Raw genomic sequence first — 18,918 nt, 5'->3', positions numbered from 1 at the left:
AGGAAGAACACAAAATTTACAAAAAGCAAACAAACATTAAGAACTAAGGGGGAAAGCCACCAGAATCAAGGACTGTTCGGTAGAGTGACCGGCAGTAATCAACACACCTGCACTGACGAGGCTCCAGGAACATTCCAGAGGTGGTGAGTTGGGGAGATCTCAGTGAAGCCACAGGACAGGAGAGGAAGGAAGGAGCTGGGAAACTGGGTGTCTGAGTAACTGTACCAGCCAAATTGGGGGGAGGTAAAGGGAGGGGTGCCAGAGCTCCAGAAGGCAGTGAAAGACAAGACCCAGGGAGCCTTTAGGCAACCAGGGAAAGGTGCCTTTACAACACTCAGGCAATAAGGAGTGAGGCAGAAAGGTATTTCCGGAAGGTTCTAGAAGCACAAAGACTCGGATTTCCTTTGCCGTGGCACGCGGGGGTATAAGCAATACCAGCGTTTCCGAACGTTCTAGATAAATGGTGCCCCCCTCCACGACCCGTTCCGACACATCCTTCAAGAGGGCGTCACAGCTGGCAATCACTGTATAACCTCTGAACCCCATTCCTCCAAGATTTCGTCTAGCCCTAAGTTCCGCACTCTGAGTTGTTTACAAAAACGGGGTTTGGTTTGTTTCAAACGTGAGCTGTGACATTCGGTACACGTGTTCCACCTCTCCCCACCCTTGTCCCCCCACTTCAGCCTCCTCAAGCGTCAGTCGACCAGAGGAGCCCCGCGGCCAGAGTGCCCCACGCCACGAGAGAGGAGCACGTTAGCACTGCGGCCCTTGAGGAAACCCGCAGCCAGCGCGGGCCCCCCTGCGTCCCTGGGGCCCGGGGCGTCTCGGGTCGCGCGCCTCGGCAGAAAGCCGCCCTTCTCCGAGGTTACCGTCGTCGTCTCCCTCGGCGGACGCCTCGCCGACGGCGGAGGCGGGGGGCTGCCTCCCCACGCGCTCGCGGCGCGCACTTTCGGCTTCAAGCGGCCCAGAGGCCGGGGTGCGCGTCACGTGGCGCCACGGTCACGTGCCCACAGGTCACGTGCGAGGCCGGTTCCAACCCAGGGAAAGACGACGTGCCCTCTCGCTCTCGCGAGATCCGCGGGGGTCACGTGACGGTGCGGGCGCGGCGCGGCCTCACGTGACGGGCGCCGCCGGCCGAAGGGTCTCCTTCCTGCCGCGGGCGCCGCAGCGGCCGGGCTTCTGGACCCCAGGACTCTCCCCCGCCCTCACGCCGGCCCCCGGCCCGCCCGCGGCCCTACCGCCCTCGACCTGCTCGGCTCCGGCCTCGGCAGCCCTCGCGCCCATGGCGGCCCTCGGCGGCGCCCGGCGGCGGCCTCTGTTCCTGCTGCTGCTCGGTGAGGGGCCGGGGACGCCGGGGCAGGGAGGGGGGCCGTGGGTTGGGGTCCCCGGGGACTCGGGGCGGGGGTACCCGGCGGCCGCGGACGATGCGGGGCGGAGCCGGTTGGGGGGGGTAGCGGGCCCGCGAGTCGTCCCCGCCCCGGCGGAGGTCGGCACTTGGGGGCCGGCCTGGAGCCCTCTGGCCGCTGCCTGAGGAGTTGGGTCGAGATGTCAGCTGAGGGCCACCGAGCTCGTTCTCCGGGTGTTAGGGTGGAACTAAGTGGCTTGTGGGTTTCGGGACGGCTGTGGTTTAGCCACGGAAGACCGAGTGAAGCTGTGCAGCCCGAGGCGGCGGTACCTGCGTGGTCCTTCTGTCCCCCGCCCCCCGGGGGATACGGCTCCTACCGAGGAGGGAGGAGGGCGACGTGTTGGTCCGGACGCTCAGAATATGTCTTTTGTGCTTTAACTTTGCCCTTCTGGGACGGCTGCGAGTGCTGTCCCCTGCGCTGCTTTGCTGTGAACTTCAGGTTCGGGTGACATTTGGGAGCGCTCGCAGCGGGTACAGTGCGAGGTCGGCGTCCCCAAGCCGCGGCCGCACAATGGCAGTATTGTTTTCTAGCGAGTGGTCGGTCGTCAGGAGCGCTGCCTCCCTTCCCGAGTCAAAGCGCGGGACCCCATCAGTGCGGATCTCAGAGCGGTCGGCGGGCGCTTGGTGTGCGATTGACTGAGTTTTGTTCTCGTTTTCTGGTCTCATGAGAAAGAGGAATGTGCGCTGTCTCCTAAATCTGCGCAGATGCCCTTGGTGAACCTGTCTGCGGTGCCACACCCTTTCATCCAGCTCCCAGTTATCACGGGAAGATCATCCGAAAGGCAGAATTTGAAATATCCGGAAGACAATTCCCGGAGCTCACGCGAGCTCACACGATGTGGATGCACGTTACAGTACACACCTGCCCGGGGGTTCTGGAAATAGATCTTTTTCTACTGTAAATTGTGCGCCTGTGAATGGGTGGATTTGGATGTCACCTGTTTGCCTGTTGTGTAAAGTGAGTTCTCTGAGCTGCATGAATAGCCACCAGGCGTGACCTTATTCCCTCGGTACACCCTAAGCTGCCCTCCCTGGCAGTGTAGCTACAAGAGGAGTTGGTGGAACAGGTTTGGCGGTGTCTGCCGGCAGCGTGTTCGGTATTAGAAGAGCTCGCCCTCAAAGGGAAGAGAAACCTCTTTAGCTCCCTGCGGGGCGGTAGCTGGGCATATTGTACATGTAGTTAACTTTCTAATCCCTATTCCACTGTATCTTTCTAAGTTTTATGTTCAGTTAAAATCCAACTTTTAGGAAAGGCGTATTAATTTGGATTTAGGTCTTTTTAAAACGATGTTTATTTTGATGTATAATTTTACCAAAAAGCATCTTTTCTGAAAGCATATTTCAGACTTCGAAATTACTAAATCCTCCTTCATTAATAATTAGACATTTCTTAAAGCTGCTTTTGTGTTTGAATACTTGATAGAAAGCATAGACCAGGGTGAACTGAAACCGTCTGACACTTGAGATGAAGTGTAATTGCGTAATGGGACTCTAAACCACTGGTGTCAACTAGATGACTTCCTTCCCCTTAGTCTAGTTAACATGACTGTTGATTGTGGAAGTTTGTTAGCTACTCGGGTTGGTGACCAAATTCTTAATGGTGTTTGAGACCAAAATGTTCGAGGCCTGTGATTTTGAACTTCTTTTGTTAGACACGTCCCAGGCAGTGTCCGTCCTCCCTTCTCTCTGCATCTGCGGGACGTGACTACACGCATGCATGGCGTGAGCTTTCACTGGAACGTCATTCCAGTCGTGCTGTGATGATGTTTCCACCTTGGGCCTCACACGTAGTAAGTGCTCAGCACTTACCTAGACTCTGTTCTGTAGCGCTGGTCCCTAACCACACGTCCATGTCCACGCTTTAGAAGTGTCCGGGCTCATGGCCTGTCCCTCCAGGCTGTGATTCGGAGTGTGGGAAGGAACCTTCCTTCCCACTAAAGGACGTGCTTTCTTTAGTCATAGGTGGTTATGTGTCACTGATTAAAAAGAAAAATACTGGATTTAAAAGAATCAAGTAATGACAAACTAGGAAGTATTTCTTCTAAAAAGTTTAACGAAGAAATGTATTCACTTGTTCCTTTGGATGGCAGCTTCTTTTATTTCAAAAATGAGCATTTTGTCATTTGAAACGTATCCACTCACTCAGCAAGTTTTGGCACTCAGTTCCCGATTGCTCAGCACTCCCTAGCTGTGTGACCTTAAGCAAGTTAGGTCCCTGTCCCTTAGTCTCCACAGCTGTGAAAGGGAATCGCAGTAGCGTTTACCTGTTAAGGTTGCCACGATAGTTGAATCAGCTGCAAAGTGCTTAGCGCAGGTCCTGGCACATAACATGTGCATAACAAGTGCTTGTTAAGTGACATAACTTATTTGACATTTTCCATCAGGTTCTGAGGGTTTAGTGACGAACTCGATGGGTGAGGTCTATATGGCTCTGTTTAAATACTGTCAGTGAGCATTAAAGCCAGTGCTATTGCCCTGTACTGTATGCTGCTGTGCACTGGCTCCTCTGATACTCCCATGACCCCGAGGGGTCAGCACGCTTGTTCTTGTCCGTGGGCGCATAAACCGAGGGCAGCGACTGCTGCCGGCCCCAGGTCACACAGCTAGTGAGTGGCGGAGTCTGCAACAGAACCAGACTCGCTTCCCGCAGCTGTACTTGTGTCAGAAGGGGATTCCTACCGGTGAGGGTACCTTGAAGGAATAGGCTGAAGTTACTCATTTATGTGGTCCCCGGAGAAATGGTGGAGTCCGCACCTGTGCGCTGGATGGACCACCACAGGCCAGGGAGCAAGCTTGTTAGAGGGCCACAGACAGCTTCTGACAGCATGCATAAGTTTCTCTTGTAAGTGTGCGATCTGATGATCCCAGAGACGTTTTTCTCCAGACTAAAATTTGGCTTCTGGGGATAAGTTTCTTGTTTTAGTAATTGAAAGTTTCTGGCCCCTCCAGAATAATTGTGGATATCTAGTGTTGGTAAAACTTACTTTAAATTTGCTGTTGTAATACTTGTTTTACTTTGAAAGCTCATACCCTCAGCATATTTACTAAGTGAAAACGTTCTGTGACTGAAAAGTTCTTTAACGTGAAATAGTTCCCAATGAAGTGCTTGGAGTCAGTAAAAGGGTGTTAATGACTTAAGGAACTAACTTCTGGAAAGGCAGCTTGGTTAGAACTGCTGTGTGTGTGCTCCTGTGAGAGGCAGCCACCTGCCCTGTCTGTGGCATGCGTGGTCACACAGTAACTCCAGCAGCCAGGCCAGAACCATGGCCATGTGAGGGCATCTCAGGCCTGAGAGAGCCCTGGCGGCAGGGTGGGGGGGTGGGAGCGGGTAGCAGCCATGCGCTCGTGGTCTGGGTCAGCGTCCCTCACACACTTGCTTCTGCCCGCCGAGCCTGCTTCCACCTTGCTGGCCTCTCTGAACCGCTGGTGCCCTTAACCCATCCCTCTCCAAAGGCACGGGGATGATTTCTCTGTTTTTAAAATCCTTTACTGAGTTAAAAACAAGCTGTGGAATTTTCTCTAGGTTTTACAATGGAAATTCATTTATCGGAGTTGCCTTTAGTGTAACCTGAGTTTTCAGGGGCATAGGTTAAGAATTCGCAAAACAGGCAGAAACTGCACAGGTTTCTTGTTTGCCATAGGTTGCTGCTTTTTCCTGCAGCAGCTTCTCTGTGAACCTAGATTTTGGTGTTTCCCGTACCAGAAGAATACGGGAAGGTATGTGGGGTTTCTGGCTACTTTTTGCTTTATGCTTGAATAGTAGTTGGCTTTAAAGATTTTATTTTGTGAAAGTAGCAAGAGTGTAATAAACTGGGTTCGTTAGGGTCATTTATTTTTTGGGGGGCAGGGATTTTAGAATGAAAAGTTAATCGAGTGTGTACTGAGTGTCTTCAAAATGTGCCTGTGTCATATGTATGCCTGGAGTGGTTGGAGTGTCGGGAAAAGGTGTGCAGGGACTGGCAGGCATGTCACTGGAGAGGGCACGTCACTTCTGACCCCCACGGCACCCAGTGCTGGCAGACTAGTTCTTGGTTTCAGAACTAGTGAAAACACCCATTTTTGTTGCAAGAACAGTGTACTAACATGTGGCTTGGGAAAATTACCTACTGCTCTACCACAGTGGTCGGATGACATTCGCTGCTAAACCCATCAGAGCTATAGGACATCAAGAAGCCAGAGATGGCTCTGGCCCTGAGAATTTGAAGAGGAAATCGCTAGCCACCATCACTGTTGAGCTGGAGGGATCCATGAGAGCTTCATTCTGTCCCTTCCTTCAGGGATGTGGCAGCCCTGCCTAGATGAGTTGACTGATGGCCTGATGTGCAGCCAAGTCTAGGTTCAGTTGAATCACTGGTTTTTAAGGATGTTTCTGAAACTTGGCGAAGGACTCGGATCTGTGAGTCTGTGGCTTTTCTTGCCACACCAGTGGTCCATGAGAAGTAACAAGAGATCTAACTTTAAATAGTTTAGGACCACAGCAAAAGATTCCCCAGTTCTCCCATGGGCTTCTGCGGAAGATCGGTATTCAGGTTGAGTTGTGCCTCTGGGACCCTGGTACATCTTCCAGAGACCCTCTGAGGACTGAGTGCAGAGCAGCATGTGCCTGGGCTGACCCGGAAATTGACATGTGACCTCCCTGTCAGTACCCTGACATCAGGCATTAAAGAGCTGTTGGTCAGGTGGGCAGACTAACTAGTGGGTTTAGAGTTAACGTTTCCAGGATCCTATCTAGGAGGGACAGGAAAGACAGCCCAGCTGAACCCAGCCTCGGTAACCCACATCTCGATCTTGTAAGCAGCACAGTAGTATTTCCTAATAAAGTCCATTATTGCCACAGCTAGAGACCACAGAAGCTCCCAGTTGTATTTTCAAAACCTTGTTTGGATATTTCTGTCTTTCCTGGAGTTAGCAGGCCTCCTACATGGCACGGCGGCCACGTTTGTGGTGACGGACGGCAATGGGACGGCTTGCATCATGGCCAACTTCTCTGCTGCCTTCGTGACCAGCTATGATACCAGGAACGGTCCTACGGTAGGAAGCACCAAGGTCCTTCATGCAGGGTGTGGTGTGTGTGAAGATGTTTGTTATTATCGTTTCAAATAAATGTTTGAGAAATGACCTCACCGTAGCACAGTTCCCCTGTGCCATAGTAGTATCCTCCTCTGCTCATCAGTAGCCTATGCTACTGTATATACTGAAGGTACAGTCAGATATGTAAACCATTTTATGCTCTGCTCTTGCTGTTCTATGAATTTTTTTTAATATTTATTTGGGGAGAGAGAGGGGAGGGGGCATGCAAGCAGGGGAGGGGCAGACAGACAGCAGGACAGAGGATCGGAAGCAGGTTCCAGGCTGTCAGCACAGAGCCCAATGCGGGGCTCGAACCCACAGACTGTGAGATCATGACCTGAGCCGAAGTCAGACGCTCAACCGACTGAGCCACCCAGGCGCCCCCTGCTTTAACGGTTTTATATGAGTGTAATCCCTGTTTTCCTCACGATTACTTTTTGTGATCACAGTGCAGTGTTCTCTTATGTCGATCAGCCTCATGTGTTGGAGCCTCTCCTGTTTTCTGTTTTCTGATGTACTTTTGTGCTCAGGGCACAAGCGGTGTGAATACACTTTTCCTGATGTGTTGAATTTGCTTTGGATAAACCACTAGGCTCCAGGAATTGCGTATAAACAGCTGAGCAATGCTGCAGGCTGTACTCGTCCAAAATGCCCCTTATTGTTTTCTTAAAATAACTTGCACTTCTACGGGATGAAAGGGTTTTTTGAATTTATTAGATTCCTAACAAGTAAGCTGCATCTGTATTTCTTTGTCAGTTACCCACTAGTGGACATCATGCTTCTTTTTCACATTTACTCCTGTATGTATCTCTAAACCAAATTTTCTTTTTAGTTCTTTGTTGAAACCACCATTTTTCCTTGCCCACTTCACAGGGCAGTGGTGGGGCCCCTGGACTTTGTGCCAGGTGCTCAGGCCCCATCTGGCCTCCACGTAAACATGGTCACATTCCAGACCAGAGAGAAACGGGGCAGGCTCCGTCCCGCAGGAGTGTCTCAAGTTACAGAGACTCGTCCAAACACTTTTGTTGTCCTTGCTACATTACTTGTTTTGTGTTTGGATTTTTAAAATATCATTTGGACATATATTATGTTACACAGATGGGATTGCCCACGTGCTGTTATGTGCCTTACTCTTCTCCACCGTGTTGGTCTCTGTCACCTCGCAGAGTTCTGTCGTCTCAGGAGCAGCTTATCTGCGGCTCACTTAGCCGGTCCTGCTCGTTTCTGGGGTCACCCGGTGGTTCTGTAGTTTTGTCTGTAATGGTAAATTCAAACAGTTCTGCAGCAAACATCTTTTTCTCTGTTTAAAGAGACTTTAAGTGCAGTTGACACCCGATGTTACATTAGCTTCAGGTGTGCAATTTAGGATTTGACAAGTTTGTTCCTTATGCTGACTACACATGTAGCTACCGTGGGTCCCATGAAGAGACATACTCTTTAAACATTTTTATAGCACACGAGTAGTGATGGTTTTCTCAAATGTAAATACATAGCTCACTTGAAGGCCAATATGAATTATTTCAGTTAACCAAGATTTAAACTTTAGTTTAAAAATGCTACAAATTAAAATTATGTTAATTGTCCGCTTTGTCTTACACTTGAATTATTTCTCAGTCTGTACTGACACATAATCCTGACTTTACTAATGTTTTTATCGATGTCGGAGGTGAATGTGCTCACTGCAGCCTCTGAGGTGGGGGGCTGATGTCCCTCTTCCTGAAGGTCTTCCTTGGTGCATCTGAATCGCTTTAGTGGCTTGCGTTCTGACTGGGTGTGTGTCCTTTGTTCTAGAATGTGACCTTCGACCTACCACCTGATGCAGCAGTGTTAAACAGCAGCAGCTCCTGTGGTAAAGAGAACGCGTCTGCCCCCAGTCTCGTGATTGCTTTTGGAAGAGGACATAGACTGACCCTCAATTTCACAAGAAATGCAACCCGTTACAGTGTTCAGCTGATGGGTTTTATTTATAACTTGTCTGACACACAGATTTTCCCCAATGCAAGCTCCAAGGGTAAGAACCCAAACCGACCAGTTACAAAGTTAAGAAAATCGGGTTGGAGAGGGCCTAAAATTTTAACTAAGTACTTCACATAGTTAAAAATTGATTTTTTTTTTTTTAAATACAGAAATCAAGACTGTGGAGTCTGCCACTGACATCAGGGCAGACATAAATAAAAAATACAGATGTGTGAGCAACAACCAGATCCACATGCACAACGTCACTGTCACGCTCCATGATGCCACCATCCAGGCGTACCTTGCCAGCAGTAGCTTTAGCAAGGAAGGTAAGACACTGCCTGTGGCCCTGGTGCCCAGGCCCAGCTCAGTGCGTGCAAGCGTGGCTGTGAGCCTGTGTCTGAGGAAGATGTGTGTGAGTAAGCATTTGTGCGGTGGGGGACTGCGTGCAACTCACACCTTTGAACTGCCCACCAAACATGTTTTTCTCTTGAAAGGAGGTGATCTCTTTAGGTGAGGTAGGACAAACACTGATTTTAAAAGGGTAAAAGGGAAAAGCAGTTGAAACTCTCTGTGTCTTCCTTTGTTGGGAAGCTAATGAGGTCAGGGTCACAGAATCTTCCAGTTCAAGCCAGCTGTCTTTTCACCAAGACCTAGGCTTACCTCTGTCCAGCTTGACGGGCCTGGGGGTGGATGGCAGAAGGACCTGAATGCCTTTCTGGGCAGGTTGGCTGGGGGGGAGGGATGGTCATGACTCCTCAGGGAGGCACCTGCCAGCTCAGCTCCACTGGTGGGCTCTGGGGTCCGACAGGCAGGGCTCCAGACCCCTCCTAGCTCTGTGGTCTTGGGTAAGGTAGTCAGTCTCTTGTCTCCTCCCTTTGTAGAGTAAAAATAATAGTCTGTTTTAGGAGGTTCTTAGAGTTAAAAAGGAAATTTATACATGGTGTTTATGTCAGTGCCTGGCTAAGAGTAAATACTGAGGAGTGTTATCGTTCAACTAGGACTGAAGAAAGTTCTCTTCCCCAGTCCTGCCAGTCAGCTCACAGATCACTGTTATTTTCCAGAAGGGTGAGGGGCTTGGTTGTCTTAGAGAACTTGCCTGTCCTTTTCGGTGTTTAGCCGTGCTTTTGTGAGCCTTCAATTTCAGCGGCCCCAGCAGTGTGGCTGGAACACTCAGGTGACTGCTGGCTGCGTGGCTGATTTGCACTGAGTTACTGGTGCTGATCGGCCCAATGGGCCGGCCGGGCCCCTGTGCGGTTGGGTACAGCCCTCCTGAGAGGCATTCGTGCCCTCCGCAAGGCCCTGTGCAGCCCACCTCCGCTTCTGTATAGCCAGGAAGCTAAACGTGGTTTTTCCGTGCTTATCAGTTTAAGGTTAAAAGGAATCGAACATTTCACAACACATGAAAATTACATGAAAGTCAAGCTTTAGTGTCCATAACTAAAGTTTCCTTGGAACATAGCCTCATTTATTCGTATACCTGTTTCTATGGCTGCTTTTGCATTCATACTGGCACAGCCGGGTGTGCACAGACACCAGACAGCCACAAAGTCTAGAACGTTTGCTGTCTGTAACTGGGAAGACACAACCAGCAGCAATACACAGGGCACAAAGGCAGGTCTGTGTGAGCTGGAGCAGCTCTGGAGGAGACCGGCGGGACCAGCCCTCTCTAGTACCCCCCTTGTGTGGCGAGCTGTGTGTGTGTGTGCACGCACACGTGCACAGGCCCAGGTGTGCACGCTAGCACCCACCTCCCCGAGTGGGGGAGGGACTGCGGGGGTGGGGATGTTATAGCCACGCTAAGTGCTTCAGCAGCTGACACTCACAGGTATGAGTCTCCAAGCAGCTGGGTTTCGTACCCAGCAGAACACCTCAGTCTTCTCCCTCTGGCCTCGAGCAGAAGGGAAGAGCAAAAACTGTCAGAGGCATTGGGAAATGATAGTGCAGTGACCTCACTACCATCCGGGCCTCAGGGTGACTTATTTTCTTCTGCTTGGAAAGCTTCTGAGCACAGAGATGGGCCTGTCCTGTCTGACTTCTCTGAGCGGTGTGGTGCCCAGAACAGGGCTCCAGCTTCTGGCCTAAGATCAGATTGTGACAGTACGGAAATGCTAATCTTTTTTAAGGTTTATCACTTTTTTAAAATAGCGTTTATCTTTTGGAAGAGGTTTAGGTTCACGGAGTTCCCCAACCCCCGTCCCCACGCGCACACAGCCCCTCACCATCAGCTCCCCACGCGCACACAACTCCTCACCGTCAGCTCCCCACGCGTTGCTTTCCTAGTGGAGGAATGTCTGTGTGTGACTCCACGGGGGAAAGATGCATTCAGTGAAGCGGTCCCTACACCTGAGACCCAGCCACCGACCCCCATCCTCAGAGGCTCCCGCCCCAGCCCCTACACAGTCACCTGGGGGCTTGGCCTTCTGCCCTGGTGGTTGGTCACTCTGAGCCTGCTGTGGGCAGTCACCCGTTGTGTCCTGTGAGTTGTTGGTCCGAAGCTTGGTCACTAAGCTCACCCTCAGTCCCCACCTCCTCTTGTGTTCGTGGTTGTCCCTCTCACCAAAGCTTGCTTTCATGTTATGTTAAATCTGCCTCTACGGATACGTCTGTGCTTTGGAAAGGAATCTTGCTGCTTTTTAAAGACACTAGGGCACTCTCAGGAAATCTGCTGGGAAGAGGAGGGATAAGAGGTGTCCTGGAGTTACACAGAATATCATGTACAAGTTGGCACATCCCTGTGGCAGGCTGGAGGGTGTGGTGAGGTCACGGCATGTCTGCGTAGTGTTCCCTGGACAGGAAGGAGTCCTCATAGGGCTTTTGGGCTCCTGTCACTATCAGGTAACATTGTCTGTAATTCCTCTGATCAGTCTTTACTTGGAGTGATAAGAAATGAAGTCTGCAAAAAACAAATCCATGTCCCAAGCTCCAGGGACTGCTCCCCACTCCCTCTACCCTGCCACAAACGTGTACACACCACCCACCCACCCCCTGTGACTTCTTATTTCGTGGGGTGTGGTCCTCCAGTGGCCTAGGTCCAGGCCCAGTGATTGGGGGAGTTCTCAGAGCAACCACTTGGGCAGGGAGGGGCTCCAGAATGGGCGTTCGCTCTGTGGGCAGGAGCCGAGCTGTCCCCAGAAATACTTCAGCAGACCCTGAACAGCACCAGTGTGAGCTGTGTGGGTCCACTCACACATGGATGTTTCCAGTAAATGCAGTACAAAACTGTAAATGTCTTCTTGTGATTGTTTTTTTCTGCCTCCACTGTAAGAATACATGATATGTGTTAATAGACTGTGTTACTGCTAAGGCTTCTGGTCAGCAGTGGAGTTTTAATAATTAAGGTTTTGGGGAGTCCAAAGTTAACATGGATTTTCATCCATGGGGGTCAGCGTTGTTGAAGGGTCAGCTGGAGTTGCTGACGTGACCTGAGCTGTGCTCGAAGCCCAGCTGTGCACTTTGACTCAACCAGCTGTGATCTTGGGGTCTGGTCTGTAGAGAGCGCCCCGGCCTGCCAGCGGCTTGCTACGTCCACTTTTATCTGTTGTGCTGTTTCTGACCTGGTTTGCAATCAGAGGGACCCGTGTATCCCCCTCCAAGCAGGAGATTTGTTGTAACTGAGCACACATGCTACATGGCAGCATCATTCACATTTAAAATACTTGGTTTCTGTTAAAATTGAGCCATTTGTTTTTTTTTATCTCCTTTTGTGCTAATTTCATTCCTCTGGTTCTTAGGTACTTTTTTTTTTTCTGGGTCACTTAAATTGAAAGCTTCAGAGAAAAGGTTCCCTGTCAAATCAAATACATTAAGTATATTTTATATTCTCATAGTCTGTTCTAGTCGTGGATTGACAATAAAGAACTGTTAAATAAACACATTTTCAGAAATAGGTAAGTTTTTGGCCACAAATGCCCCTGGAAGGTCAGAATGAGCTGCGGGGGTTGGCTCAGGCTTCTGTGGCCTCGCTCTTCTATGCTGTCGTGGGGCCTTGGTTCCCCATGCCCCTACCCGTGCACTACCCTGAGAAACACCAGGTACTGACACACCAGAGCTTCTGAGAAAGCACAAGGCCAGGCTGCTGGAGTTGGCTTCCCGTTTGGTTGACGAAGGCAGGTTCCGAGGACAGCCTCTCCCCAAGGTCTGTGAGGGGCACGTGGTCATCTCCGTGGAGCGGGCTGGGCACAGCCGTCCCCGCAGGCTGAGGTGGAGCCGGTGAGCATGTCCACGCTGTGTCCCCGGGAATTGGATTTCCAGCCCCCGGCCCACGCAGACACCTGACTTTGATGGCTTGGCAGAGGATTCATATTTATTCGTCTTTGTGCCTTCAAGATTTGATGTGTGGGCACTTGTGGCTGCCTCTGTGACCGTTAGAAGTTCAAAATAGGAACTTTTTACTATGGCTGGTCCCAAGCTTGCTTTCCACCCAGTTTGGCAATATTTCTCCCTTAGGAACAACAGCCAGGGTAGCTTCAAGTAAAGGAAAGGAGTAAAGTAAAGGAGTGCTAACACCACTCTCCTTGCACTCCGTTGGAGACTCCTTGTAACTGTACCACGCAGGCTCCTCAGGCTGGTCGCTGGCAGATCCTTTGGGGGCCTCCAGAAGCTTCTGAAAATCCTGAGGAGGGGAGCCTTGGCGGGACATGCAGCCCACGCTCTCCTGGGGTCCCCGGTCTTCCCAGGGCCGATTACACACGAAAGCACACGGAGGATGCACTGAGCACACTTGAGTGCATCCTCCGTGTGCTTTCCTCGCTGCAGCGTCTGCCTGGGGGACAGGTTGCGCAGGGTGGGGCTCTCCGTCTGCATTTGGGAAGGGAGGGAAGGGGGCAGGCACTCGTCCTTACACTTGACTGTACCATTTGTGCTCCCAGGTGGACACTTCGCAGCCTGCCTTATGAGAACAGCAGGTCATGTGTGCAGGTGCTCGTCACTCTCCCCATGCATGCCGCGTGCCCATCTAGGCTGGGATTTGGAAGCCACCTTGTGTTGATGTGGTTTTGCACATTTAATGAGGTCCTGTTCTGTGACAGCTTGGAAAGCAGTGGTGAAGCTGTTCTTAAAGGTGTGGCTATGGCGTCAGCCTGCAGCCCCAGGGAGGAGGCGGGTAGTGTGGCCAGGACCTCTCAGGCAGCTGTTCCTCCACCAAGAGCCCAGAGGCACACCCACACTATTTTGCCTTTTTTCCATCTTTACCTTCCGTCTAGAAAAGCATTTGACTGTGTGTGATTGCGCTGTGTGAAGGCACACTGGGTGAGTGAACTTCCCAGAGGTGTGGCATCACTTCCATGTCACAGCCCTGCAGGGTGACCTTTCCCATCTCTCCCCTGCCTCCCCCCCCCCTCCCCCCAGGAGGAAATGGTGGCAAAGTTTCCTTTTAAAGTGGAGCAAGTGCCGGCAGCTTCCCCGTGGGCTTCACATCCACGGCACTGGGTATGGTGGGCCAGCTCCCATGGCCCAGGCTAGCTGAAGTGGGGAGAGGTGGGAGTTGGACAGAAATCGTGTGAATGCTGATCATCCACAGAAACAGGGCAGTAAGACAGAGGGCTTAACTTGGGGATGATGGTCTCCTGGAGGTGCTGTGGGTCCAGGTGTTTTAGGATGTTACGTGGGAGGCAGGTGTGTGTTCTGTATGCATCTGAGGGAGTGTTCATTTTTCTCTTGGTTCAGTCTGCTTTGATTTTGAATGTAAATTTTTGTTCTAAGCAATCATAGTAGGTCAAGTTTTGAGAGACGGAGACACTTAAACTCCTGGGCATGTCCTCTGGGGGCACTGTGTGCCCTCTCCCCTCCCCCCTCCCGTGTGCCCCCCTTCACTCCCCCTACCCCCCTGTGCTCCCCCCATGTGCCCTCTCCCCGCCCCCCCCACTATGTCCTCCTGCCAAGGCCTGTCCTGCCCCAACTTCCCTCACTCCTGGATTGTCATCCCTTTCTTAGGAATTTTCACTCACACTTCCTGGGCCTTCTGTCTCCAGGAGGGTGCAGGTGTCTGTACCATCCCCCTTGCTCTGAATAGCTCAGAGCAGCTGGCTCACTGGACCTGGCTGGTCTCAGCTCCAGTCTTGTCCTACAGGGACTGCTCCCTGACACTCATCCCTGTAAAGGCCTCCTGGGCTTCTCTCCCACGAGCACCTTGCTGATGGCACTAGCTTTGTCCTGGTGTGTGCGTGCATGTGTGTGTGTGTGTGTGTGTGTGTGTGTGTGTGTGTGTGTCCCTCCTGCATCTGTGGGACCTCCAGCACCATGCCTAGTGTGCAGCCTCACAGAGGGTCTTGAATTGTTGCCGTTTGAAGTGGTGTGTAGCTGACTGTCCCAGCAGCAGGTGATGGGGTTCAGGTTGTGTTCACTTCAGTAGAAAGGTTTGTCCTGCAGAAGGGGACAGCTCTGTGAAGGCAGCATTGCCCAGAGGCTGAGCTGGAGGACACTCCAGGCAGAGCCGCGGTATGGTGGCAGGAGTGGGGATGGCCCTGTGGGACAGCAGGCCGCTGCCCCATAGTTCCGGAGGGGGGCTGGCATGCACTGTCCTCGGACAGGCCGAGAGATCCCGTTCTGCGGGTGTGGCCAGCTGAGAGACTGTTGGAGTTCACGGTGAGCCTGGGGTGGCCGAAGCTTCCGGTGGGTGGCCCTGAGGAACTAGGACTTTGCCTCCTTTCCCACTTGTCCCTCCAGAGACGCGCTGTGAGCAAGATGGGCCTTTCCCGACGACCGCACCACCACCGCCTCCCCGCCCTTCACCATCCCCCACGCCAGAGAGCCCCTCCGTGCACAAGTACAATGTGAGCGGCGCCAACGGGACCTGCCTGCTGGCCAGCATGGGGCTACAGCTGAACGTCACCTACAGCAAGAGGGACAACACGGTAGGTTCGGCCCTGGGGACCCATCTCCGTGCATCAGGGCGCTGGTGCATGTGCACACCTCTCATAAATCTGAGAGAGCGGGTTGTGGGGCCTGTCTTGTAATCAGCTTCTTGGCGCACACAGCCAGGCTGCTGTCTTCTGTATGGCCCGTGTCATTGGGACTTGCTCTACTGGACGAGTTTATCGGCCCCTAAGAGAATGTTAAATTCTGCTTAAACTTTTACCACCGCAACTTTTGTGTTCATTGTTATGCTTTTCCTTTTTCCCTGCTGGTGATGGGGGCTGTGGGCTGTGACAGGGAAGGTGCTTGTGGTGGGAGTGTAATGTCCTCGTGAAAGTAGCAACCAGGAGGAGCAGGGAAGATGGTTCTGGAACCCAGAAGTCTGCACTTTGGGTGTTTTCCTCCTCCTGGTTTTGGTTAAAATGATAGAAGCCTTGACGTTCTCATTTTGAGGTCACTTTGGCTTTTCCAGAGCGTGGAGGACCCGAAATGGGGTGCGAAAAGGAACTTGGGTAACATGTCTGCTTTTCCTCCTCAGACCGTCAGCGGACTGTTCAGCATCGACCCAAGCAACACGAGCGCCACGGGGAGCTGTGGCGCCCAGCTGGTGACCCTGGATCTCCGGAGCAGCCGCATCCACTCCTTGCTCTTCCAGTTTGGAATGGTGAGGGTTCGTGCCCACGCCACCTCGCGCCACAGCCCGCATCTGGCCATGGCTTCCCGCCATCGGCTCCCGCACACTATGCCCCAGCCCCACGGAGAATCAGTGAAGGTGCCAGAACCCACAGCTTTGCCCCAGTGAGGACGACGGAGTCTGTTTTCCCCACCTGCCTCTTCCATCAGTGCTTTGGACCCTAAGTCCCCCATTTTCATTAAGGACACTCCGTTGGTTTTCTTTATGCAGCAGGTGTCAGGGGGCACCTGCAGCGTGCCCACCATCGCTGTCCATGCCCCACTGTGCTCAGCCCAGCCTCCGCCTCGGGCACTGCCCTCAGCCCTTCTTCCAGGGGTGACGTCCTGGGTCCTCTCTTCTTGTCCCCATCTGGGAAGCATAGAAACGCCCTCTGCCCATGTTTATGATGCTGCAGATTAACAGTCTGGTTTCTCCTGATAAAGTTTACATTAACGTTCTTAAAGTGCCAACGTTTGGAAAAAGTTTGAGTTTTTAGAACATGGCTCCTTCGGTCGCTATTTTAAGAGTCTGATTGTGTAAAAAGGTCTAGGAGGACAAGTCAGCATCTGTGTTCTCAGGATTTATGCGATGCCTTTTATTACAGACTGCGTGTTCCACGGCTTCTTGCTGAAGCTAGAACTGCAGGAGTCAGATTTACTACCAGATGATCCTTTAGGTTTGATGGTAAACATGTGAGTTTGGCAAGTGGTTAAGGATTATTTTCTTCTCTTTAAGGACCCAAATACTAGCCAGTTTTTCCTGCAAGGAATCCAGTTGAATATGACTGTCCCTGACGCCAGAGGTAAGGCCCCCACATCTCACCTGCCCGTGCAGGAGTCCCAGAGCACTCACTCTCAATGTGCCTTTGCAGACCCCACCTTCCAGGCGGACAACAGCTCTCTGAGGGCACTGCAGGCCACCATCGGGAATTCATACAAGTGTAACGCCGAGGAGCGCGTGGAGGTCACGGAGGCCTTTTCTGTCAATATATTCAAAGTGTGGGTCCAGGCTTTCCAGGTGCAAGGTGACAAGTTTGGGTCTGGTGAGTAGCATTGGGGGAGACTGCACGGGGTCTGCAGACTGCAGTTCTGTTTGGATATTTAATCATTTCTGGGTTGCAAGGACAGCTTATGGGGGTGGGGGTCCCCTTTCCCAGTCTCAGAGATTTTTAGAGCAAACTCCCTTTCCTGCATCACCTTGCCTTTGGAAGACCCAGCAGCTCACAGATGCGAACCCAAGGCGCCATTTGCTCAAAGGTAGTCGTTTCATGGGATGGTGCCTGTCCTCCCGAGCCGTGAAGGCAGGAGGTGGGGTGTTGTGTCCGGAGGGCCCGGAGGTCCTGACTGTGTCCAAGCAGTAATTGATTAGAACCGAGCCAGGCTGGGGGGAGGGGGGGGGGAAGCCCGTGTGAGGTCTCGTGGGGACCGTGGCCGCGAGCATGGCCCCCTGCCCCGTGTCTCCTAGTGGAGGAGTGCCAGCTGGATGAGAACAGCATGCTGATCCCCATTGCCGTGGGCGGCGCCCTGGCGGGGCTGGTCCTCATCGTCCTCATTGCCTACCTCATCGGCAGGAAGAGGAGCCACGCGGGCTACCAGACGATCTAGCAGGGCCGCGACAGCTCGGGCCGGCCGCCACCTCCGGGCCTCCGCTCGTCCCCTGAGCTTAGGTTGGCGTGGAGGGCGGCACGCTTTCTTGCAAACTGATTTTCAAATCTGCTTTATCCGATGTGAAGTTCATCTTGCAACATTTACTATGCACAAGAGTATTGAAATGACGGTGTTAATTTTGCTAACTGGGTTAAATATTTTGCTAATGGTTAAAACGTTAATATTTACCAAAGTAGAACTTTCAGGTGGGAGGGAGGAGTGCTTCCCTACATGGGCACTGGCTCCACTATTACTTGGCTCTTTAAGATTCTGCTGTTGGCTTCTCCGTTCCTGACTGAGGTTGAAGCCTCGCCAAGGTGAGGTGCTCCCTGGTCTTAGGGCTGAGGAGGGCTGGCTACTTGTTAGGCTTGTGCTTCAGAAGATCTAGAAACAGAAGTACTCCAAAAGGTGAAAATCTGGAACGCTTAAATGAAGCTTTAGAAGCCAGGACGGGCCCGGCCCCCGCGGCGCACAGCTCGGTACTAGGGCACCGGCGCCCCCACGGCATCGGGCCCTTCTGTCCTCTCCGCGCTCTGCCACTCAAGAGCTGGCACTTTTTTTAAATAGATAAATGGGTGTTATTTTTATTTACCTTTTTGTAAAGTGACTTTCAGTCTTCTGTTTGAGGTTCGGGGTGATCCTGTTCTGCACTCGTGTAAATACTGGGTGTCACGCTCTGCGCTACCCGCTTGCCGCTCGGGTGGCTGTGCACGGACGACCCTTCACGTCACGCGTTGCTGTAACAAATGCTAATAAAACATCTCTTTCTTTCTCTGTCTGGACTCTGTGCTTCTGTCCGCTCCCGCCAGAGGTCTCAGTGGGACACACGGTAGGCGGCAGGCGTCTGTCCCCCAGCGTTTGAGAGAGCTGGTGTCGTGGTAGGTCTTCTGGGTGGTAACTTGGAGGACTGACAGGAGTTGTGTCTGGAGGTAGGTCCTCAGTGGTGACCGAACAGCCCCCGCGAGTGGGAGGAGGGCCGTGGGGGCTCCCCTGTGGGCACCAACCTGGAGCCCTGTGGCCCCACTGCAAAGCACAGGCGGCCAGCAGGGTGCTCAGAGCTTTCAGAGCACGAGCTGGGCCTCAGGTTTATTGTCCTCTTTGCTTTTTAAGCAAAGACCTGTGCCTTTCGGGGATCTGTGCACCTTGCTGGTGAGGCTGAAGCCAGCCTGCCTGCCGGGAGCCCTGGGGCCCCGGGTGTCCCCGACACTCCCACCTGGAGCTGCCGGCCAAGGAGCGCGGCTTGGGGCCCCACGGCCGGTGTGTGTCCGGCCTCGCTGGGCAACCGCCACCCCCACACAAGTGACTCCACACTT

General features: G+C 52.5%; 1 protein-coding gene across 1 annotated transcript; it reads left to right on the top strand.

Annotated features, from left to right (window-relative positions):
• The first annotated feature begins 1,107 nt into the window (after positions 1-1,107).
• On the top strand, positions 1,108-18,381 carry LAMP1 (lysosomal associated membrane protein 1). Its single transcript, XM_040487014.1, has 9 exons — positions 1,108-1,334; positions 6,315-6,436; positions 8,267-8,486; positions 8,602-8,760; positions 15,098-15,285; positions 15,825-15,950; positions 16,695-16,761; positions 16,831-17,001; positions 17,424-18,381. The coding sequence occupies exons 1-9, from the start codon at positions 1,283-1,285 to the stop codon at positions 17,561-17,563; spliced, it is 1,245 nt and encodes a 414-aa protein (XP_040342948.1). The 5' UTR covers positions 1,108-1,282; the 3' UTR covers positions 17,564-18,381.
• Positions 18,382-18,918: the final 537 nt, after the last annotated feature.

The sequence above is a fragment of the Herpailurus yagouaroundi genome, unplaced genomic scaffold (assembly GCF_014898765.1).
Source record: "Herpailurus yagouaroundi ecotype Mexico unplaced genomic scaffold, PumYag 164, whole genome shotgun sequence".
NCBI classification, from domain to species: Eukaryota; Metazoa; Chordata; class Mammalia; order Carnivora; family Felidae; genus Herpailurus; species Herpailurus yagouaroundi.
This window is presented reverse-complemented; position numbering and strand designations above follow the sequence as displayed.

Coding starts and splice junctions, on each gene's coding strand:
- LAMP1 (XM_040487014.1), top strand. CDS start 1,283: ATGGCGGCCCTCGGCGGCGCCCGGCGGCGGCCTCTGTTCCTGCTGCTG. Junction 15,286..15,824: donor ACAGCAAGAGGGACAACACG/GTAGGTTCGGCC, acceptor TTTCCTCCTCAG/ACCGTCAGCGGACTGTTCAG. Junction 15,951..16,694: donor TGCTCTTCCAGTTTGGAATG/GTGAGGGTTCGT, acceptor CTTCTCTTTAAG/GACCCAAATACTAGCCAGTT.